This window comes from Anser anser (genome assembly GCF_964211835.1).
Source record: "Anser anser genome assembly, chromosome: 15".
In the NCBI taxonomy this organism is placed as follows: Eukaryota; Metazoa; Chordata; class Aves; order Anseriformes; family Anatidae; genus Anser; species Anser anser.
This window is the reverse complement of record NC_139736.1, coordinates 11,280,366-11,288,304: the sequence shown is the minus strand read 5'-3', so window position 1 is coordinate 11,288,304 and position 7,939 is coordinate 11,280,366. Positions and strand designations below refer to the sequence as shown.

The 7,939-nt window shown below is 56.1% G+C and overlaps 1 protein-coding gene across 1 annotated transcript; it reads right to left on the bottom strand.

Annotated features, from left to right (window-relative positions):
- Positions 1 to 4,663: 4,663 nt before the first annotated feature.
- On the bottom strand, positions 4,664 to 7,935 carry MRPL28 (mitochondrial ribosomal protein L28). Its single transcript, XM_083800820.1, has 5 exons — positions 7,536 to 7,935; positions 7,280 to 7,432; positions 6,913 to 7,047; positions 6,203 to 6,289; positions 4,664 to 5,049 (listed from the first exon to the last, which is right to left on the bottom strand). The coding sequence occupies exons 1-5, from the start codon at positions 7,824 to 7,826 to the stop codon at positions 4,972 to 4,974; spliced, it is 744 nt and encodes a 247-aa protein (XP_083656946.1). The 5' UTR covers positions 7,827 to 7,935; the 3' UTR covers positions 4,664 to 4,971.
- Positions 7,936 to 7,939: the final 4 nt, after the last annotated feature.

Genomic DNA, 7,939 nt, shown 5'->3' with positions numbered 1-7,939 from the left:
GATCATCAGTATGTCTTTTCCAAATCTTCAGGATGGAGTGCTTAAATCACAGGGGGCTGAAGAAGTGCACTTCCATTCACTGGCAACAGAGAAAAATCTACCAAGGAGCAAAACCTATAAATCTGCTGATGGTCCGGATAACTCGCACACGCAAGTGCCGAGGAAGCAGGGTCAGAGAGCCCGGATACCCAGGTAGTGATGGAGACGCATGCTCGTGGGGCAGAGCCGAATGGTTTGTCCAGGAAGGACGCGTGGCTCCACTCCCCTCTGCTCCCTGCCGGGCAGGGGAGGCCCAGACGGGAAGGGCTGCCCGGGGCCCAGCACGCGTTTAGGAGGGAGGGCCCCACAACAAAGGTCCTCAAAGAAATCCAGCTGCCTTGGAAAGAGGGGGCAAGTCCCCACGTGCTGAGGTGTTTGGGTAAAAGGCAAAGCGGCGTGAAGAGCAGGGCAGTGCCACGGGGCTCTCTGCACAGCCCCGTGCCACGCCAGCGAGGTGGCAATGTTTGCCGACGGCACCGAGTTGCTCAGTGCAAGAAGATGAGGGTTGTCTACAAGGTCAGAAGGATCCGACAGCACTGTCTGGAGGGAAAGTTAGGTCTTCCTAAAGGCAGAATAAAGCACGTGAGGAAAAATCCAGCCTGACTGTACAACAGAGCGCTGTCCTCACACCAAGGAACGAATCATCCGGCGATGGCCGTGAACCGGCGCGGTGCTGGGCGGCCCTGAGGTGGGCGGCGGGGCGTGGGGTGAGGGTGCAGCGCCACGAAATGGACTCCCATTTCCTGCCCTTGTCAGAGCGTTCTAGCGGGACCGAAACAGCACCATTTTAAGCGTTACCATGGCGACAGCCACACAGTAAATGGATGCAAGGAGGATGCACGCGGAATGGCACTCCCAGGGAACAGAGCCCACGGTCAGTCCCCAGCAGGCACGGGCTGCCCCTCAACACAGCCCCACTGCGTGCAGGGGGAGATGCGGATGGAGGCACCCCACGTACCCACCCTGCACCCCCCATCCAGCTCAGCCCACGGCGGTAGGAGAGGCTGTGGTGGGGAACGTGGTGAGTAGATGCTTTCAGCAGTTAATGCGTTTTGCATATGTAGATGCTACAGCTTTTTGTTTCCTGTGGCTCCTTACCGTAAAAACTAAGCTCACCCAGGGGATCTGCCTGCGCCCCCTTACACCCAGGATCCCGAGTCTGGCCCCAGGCTGCTCTCGGCCAGCTGCCCCTCAAGACACGTGTCCTGGCTGCGGAGCACGGCCCTGTCAGAGCCACCAGGTCTGCCGGAGGTGACAAGCCATGCTGCCTCCTGCCTCGTCTCCTCCTGGGCTGGGGCCGCTGGCCAGGACAAGCAGCGAGTCAGAAACCATCAGGACGGGGAAAACGGTGACAGGGGGAGCGCTGCCAGGGCCTTCTGCCGGGCACGGGCTCCAGGCTGGCAGCCCAAGGGCATCCCCAGGGCTTGGCCCCTGCTCACACAGAGCCAGCCTATCCACCAGCCACCGTCCAGGGCATCCGGCAAACCCGTGTGTGGCCGACAGCTCCATCCCGCCAAGCATGCCTGCAGCCACTCCTGGAGGTGCTGGTTCTGCCCATGAGCTTCTTCCTTGCATAGATGGGAGGGAGAGGGAGCGCAGCCTGTGACTGACTGCGGGAGTTTCAGGCAGTCTGGTGGCTCATACGCCAGAGGAGCATGAGCCAGGCTATTTGACTTGCTCTCCTCCTGCCCAAACCAGGCTCTTCCTCTCCAGCCAGTAGGTGCTAGCTGGTTTTCTTCGGTTTGTTCCTGATCCCCCCTCTTCAAGCTGGTAGTTGTTTTACAGGGAGCTTTACAAGGTGGATCAGCTCCTCGGAACTGAATCACAGAAAAAATTAGGTTGGAAGGACCTCTGGAGGTCTCCAGTCCAACCTCCCGCTCTGAGCAGGGCTGTCTGCAAAGCCAGAGCACGTTGCTCAGGGCCTTGCACTGTTCTGAAAATCTCCAGCGATGGAGATGCCGCCAGCTCTACAGACTGTCGCAGGGCTGCACCACCCCTCTCTCGGGGAAGAACTTTTTCCTTGTGCCCCACCGGAGTTTCCCTTGCTGCTGCCCATGGCATCCTTTTCCTATGTCCTGCGGGCACCAGCCCAGCTCCAGGGTCCCTGCAACCCTTGTGGGCAGCCCAAGGTGTGATCTGATCCCCTGCTGCCTCCAGGCCATCTTGACCCCTACGTTCAGCTTTTTGGTGGAAAGCCAGTTCTGTTGATTTCAAAGCAAACACAACAGCAATATTTGAAAGGTGCTTGCTGGAATTGCCTAGGGAGTTTCTAAATCTCTCATCTTTTCTTGATAAATGCCATAGGATGGGGGATGACTTTTGGGAAAAATTCTCACTTTCGCTGATGCCAGGTTTATGATGATTCACAGCACCGCTAAAAGTCATGCCCTCTGCAGTACCACCGCACGGCTTTAAGGCTCTCATTTTGGAGTAAATGAAAATGCAGGCTCACCTTTGAGACCTGTGTGAAAAGCATGGATATGGTGTTTCTGTTAATGCTCCCAAAATATTACTTACTGATTGAGTTCAGATGGGTCCGTTAGGAATTTAAAAGTAAAATACTGTTTAATTCATGAATTTAAGTGGCTAAGAAAATAAGTTCGTTGAGGAACGCGGCCTTAACCTCCAGGAAGTTTTTGGACCTGTGGCCAGGCCCTGAGCTATTCCTCCACCTCCTCAAGGTGACCTGACTGGGAGTATCGCTGCTCAGACTACCCCAAAAGATGGACGTGGGCTCCCTCCCTTGCCTAGCAGAAGGGCGAGCCAGCCCTGCACGACTGCAGCTGTGTAAGCACTCACTTTGTTTTCTCTGAAACTGCAGCACCATCCCTGGTCCACAAGCAACGAGTTTCCAGCCTCCCTCACGTCAGGAGCGTTATCTCCAAAGCAAAGCTGATTTGCAGCAACCCTCTAACCCTGGGCTGTCAATCACAGGAGCCAGCTCAGTCCTGGCTGAACACCTGGGCATGGTGGCCCCAGCCTCCCCCACCAGGATGAGCTTTGCTGATGCTGGTGCAGCTCTGCTGTTCCCTCGAGAAGTCAAACCTCTGCACCCTATCGTGGGGCAAACCAGAGTAAGCAGACATTGAAGATGTTCCCGTAACGGGCCCAGCCACAGGAGAAGAAGAGGGACACACGAGTTCTTTGGGAGAAGCTCCAGGCAACATCAAGCATGGGTATAGGGAAAGGAGCAAGGAGAGGGTTTCACAGAAAAGAAAGGAAGAGAGAATGGAGGGATCCAAATCAGAAGTCAGGGAGAGAAGGCACGATTAGCCATGTGCCCTGTCCCTTGCCTGCAGAGAAGCTCCTGGAGCTCCTACTGCACTTTTGCAGAGCCTCTGTTAGCCCTGCCCTAATGGGACAGGATCTCTCCCCCACATTTGTCCAAAAGCTCCCACTACCCCTGCGCTTCCTCATCACTCACCAAACCTTCCTAAAACTGCAAATCCTGCGTAACAGGCACACATGATAAGCACTGAGGAGCAAAGTTAGCTCAAGGACAGGCAATACCAGCACTGCAGCTGGGGAGGACATACGGCCAAAGCTCTCCCCTGAGGCGTATGGGCACCACATAACTGGAAGATAATTTTACATAACTAAAATCTAGCCCCAAAAAAGGAGGAGCTGATCGTCGTCTCTCCAGCCATCCCGAGCAGCCCCCTCACCAACAAGGACCTGTGAGGCACTGAGGGATTCAGCAGGGCACCAGGACCCGGGCACGGGCCAGCTGCACCACTGCAGGGAGCAGAACTGTCACGTTCCAGCACAGCTATGGAGGGGGAACTGGGACAGAGCCACTGTCTGGAGCTTTGCTCGGAGCTGCATTAAAATGCATGAGCTCTGCTAGCCCTAATGATGAGCAGAGCTGTCAATGAAGAACTCGTCCCAGCTAATTATCTCTAATGAGGGCAGAGTGTCAGGGTCCCTGAGGAGCTGGGCAGCAGCTTCCCACTCAGCTCAGTTGCAGAAGAGCGAGAAGATAAGTAAATGTCATTGTGGTGGCCTAGCTAAGAAATCATTAATTAGGCAACTGTGACCTTCTGTGCAAGTTTCCTCTTGGGAACATTGACTCGCCAGTGCTGGGACACGCAAGCAGGCTGGAAACACCCATTTTTACCACCCAACTTGTCCCCTGCTCCCATTTAGCGACAGCACAGCCCCAGCCTGGCAGCCCCTGACCAGCTGCACAGCTGTGCCACTCACCTGCTGGCTCAGATACCCCTTGTGAGGGCTCCAACCCATTCCCAGTCTCCAAAAGCAGCAAAGAAGTCTTCACAAAACACTCCCATTTCAGTTACATTCACCCGAACCACCTCCCTCGCTCCCAGCCCTACGAAGGCTTTATGCCTACCCAATGATGCCCTCTGCAGCACTCTCCCAACCTTCAAGGCAGAACAAACACTGGGAACTTCTGCTCCCCTCTAGTTTTACATTTCAGTGGAAAATAAGCCAGACAAGCACTGCTCGTTTCTCTCATTGCGGTTTGGGGTCACGCTTTTGGGACACGATCATCTCTCCTCCGCACAAGAGAGCTGCGGACTGATCCAAGAAACACCACCACTACGTCTTGTGCTCTCTGCAACGCACTAATGACCAGTGAGGATCAGAGTAAAGTCTACTGATATTCCCTAAAATTAATATTTAATTTTAGATCAGGATCACACAGCAGCCAAGTACTTGCACAGGCAGAACCACCACATCGGGGCATTCTTACAAGAATGCTTTCAGAGGCCACAGGACAGAAATAATTTCCTCAGCCAACAGGCACAATTCCTCACTGAGGTTAGGCCGCTGTGGTTAGATGTTGATAACTGCAACACGCTCCTGGGTGTGCTCATTGTGGGGCCTCTTCTACACAAGCGTGGTTCAGGCAGAAGGCTCACTGAACCCCACAGCTCGATCTGCAGCTAGGAGTTTGCACTAAAGATTTCATCATTGCTTCTGAAGTGCCTTTTCCTTCAGTTGGTTGACAAGTTCTTCAGCATACACCTTGAAGAGCGGGACTGGGTCCTGAAACAAAATGGAGGTTAAACTACTTAGACTGAACCTGAGCGGCAGCAAGTCTCACGCTAAGCGACAGAAATGCCGTACTGCAACGACCCTATCCATGCGCCTGTGCCAGCAAACCAAGCATCATTCAACCACTCTGCAGCCTGTCAACGGCAACAGAAAGAAGCTTGCGAGGCACTACTTAGAGGTGCAGGAAGAAAGAGCACCCATGGTACCTCATCTGTGGTCTCCGATGTTGGTGAGACTCATGAACGTCTCCACACGTTTTAAGACAAGGGCCTTTCTCCCCTGCAAGCAGTTTGCCCAGCGTTGCAGGACTGCTAGCAGTTAAAACCAGAAGATGGGCCCGTTTTTTTTTCAGTGGATGAACAAAGCATCCTGCTATACCACTGCTCTAGATACATCTGCTGCTCAGTTCCGTAATCTTGCCTCAGATGACAGGCGCCTGCATGGGACATTCATCAGCTTTCCCCAGTTTTGCCTGCAAATGGGAATCAACAGGAGCTCCCAGGAGCCCCGTTCTTTCTAAAAATGCTTCCCTCCTTTCTCACGGTGCCCTACATCAGGGCTACACTGAACCACTCTGGGAGAGCACACCCCTTGAAGGAGCTGGAGCCCTGCATGGTTCAGGGCCTGGCACCACCTCACGCAGTCACCGCTCCTGACCTTTCCATTTCTTCTGCAGCCACAACTGGAGCAAACAGGCCTGGGGGAAAGGCCACCAGCAGACACTGTGCCCTGCGCCACCCAGGGAGCCCTTTTGGCTCAGCAGCTCTGTGACACCCCATCCCCTCCATATTGTTTCTAACAAGCGAGCTGCCACAAAACTGAGCGAGCCCTGAACCTGCATCCAGTGGTGTAACAGAAGGCAGCCAAAGGGAAAGATGTTTGTGCATCAGGAAGGAGTTAGGAGCCATCCCCTACTAAAAATCTCTCCCCTGACAAGGGGGGGATCTGGTATTACAAAGCACTTTAGCCCAGCACCATGCTTTGGGCACCCAAATTTAACCGGGCTCAAGTGGCTTCTCAGGAGTTTTGGAGCGCTACTTCCATCGATGATGAGTGCTCAGGACACTTAGATCAACTGGATGCACAGCATGATGCAGCTAAGATGCCTCTGTGCTCGCAGGACAGCACCGCCTCAGAAACTCACCTTTTTTTCTAGGAGCCTCTGTTTTTCTATTGCTTCTTCTAAACTCAAGCCAACCCATTCAGCCTCCTCTTCTGGAATCACAAATTCCTGTGACAAAAGGAGGAACAGGTGGTGTAGTCTCTCCAGGTGAGGAACATGCAAATCCCCTCTGCACCCCACTCACACAAACACCTTTACTCCAGCAGGAACATTACTGCAGACAAGCCTCAAGCCCTGTTCCCTTGCTCATCTCATTTCTGACAAAGCTTGTTTCACCTTTCTCGTTTTCCCTTTTTCAAAGCGTACAGCACTGTGTACGCTGCTCTGCCTCTCCTTCCAACGCTTCTGTGGCTGATCACAGACGACGGATGGCAACCACCATCAGCTGCACAAAATTAAACAATCGCACTCAGGCCATAAGGGCTCCTCACTGCAGCGTCAATAAAAATTCTTCCTGCTGTTGGTAGTGCCAGCTTCTGTGGTGCTTGTTGTAGATTCACAACAGAAATGCAGATCTTTGTCTGCCTCAGTGGTGAATACAGAAAGCAGCAGCCACAGAGAGATGAGAGAAACCTAGCAAATGATGTTTAGATCTTCTATACCCACACCCTGAACACAGGAGAACGAATTCTAGCTCATAGTGCAAGGGGGTGAACAAGATGTTATCAGTCAAGACCACCAGTGATCACCGCTGCGGACACCAGAGCGGAAGCAGCAGGTCGGGTACCCACCTGGTACTTATTATAAATTGCCTCTCTTCTGGCTGGATCATCGGGATGCAGTTTGGGATCTCTCCGTGCGAGCCGCAGCAACATCGTTCGCTTCAAATCCATCCCCAGCTTCGAGCACAGATCTGCTTTTGGGGTCTGGCGAGAGAGAACTAACAACGTGAACACGCACCGACAGACGACGCGGAGAAGACGCGAGCCTACCAGCACGCGGACAACCCTGGCGATGTACCCAGACACCGCACCGGGCACACGTAAAAGGGGAAGACGCTCCCCGGGCGTTCCCTGACGCCGACCCGCTGGCGGCTCCGATTTTAACGCCCGCGGCTGCGGCCGGGAGGGTGCCGGAGGTGCGGGGCCGAGGCCTTGCCTTGAGGATGTAGAAGTCGAAGCCGTAGGCCTGGTCGATGAGGTCCAGCGTGCGCATGGTGACGGTGACGGTGAGCGTGGCGTCCAGGATCTCGCTGTAGAGGCGCCGCTCGAACAGCTGCGGCTTCCACACCTTGGGCAGCCGGGTGGAGAGCTGCCCGCGGGCGGGGCCGGTCAGGGCCGGGGGGCGCGGCCGAGGCGGGCCCCGGGGGGACGGGGGGCCCCGGGGGGCCGGGGCGGGGGGAGGCCGGCCTCACCTTGTCGTTGCGCGCGTAGCGGAAGCCGCGGACCCAGCCCTCGCCGCCCCACAGCCCCCGGTGCGCGGCGGGCGGCAGGAAGGGGGCCACCGGCACGTCCTGCAGGCGCTCCCGCTCGCCGGTGCGCGGGTTGCGGCGGTAGCGAGCCCCCTGCGGCCGCCAGTGCACGGGGGCGGCGGGCGGCTCGTCCTCCTGCAGCGCCCGCAGGCAGTGCGCGGGCAGCCGCGAGCACAGCCCCTGCCGCAGCCGCAGGGCCGGCCACAGCCGCGGAGAGAAGCGGTGCAGCGGCATGGCCGCCCCGGCCCCTGACGGAAGCGGGAGGTGCCGCCCCTGGGCCGCCGGAGCCGGGCTCCAGACGGCGGCCGGCAAGGGACACGCGGCGGCCGCCTTCGCGCTCCCCCCCC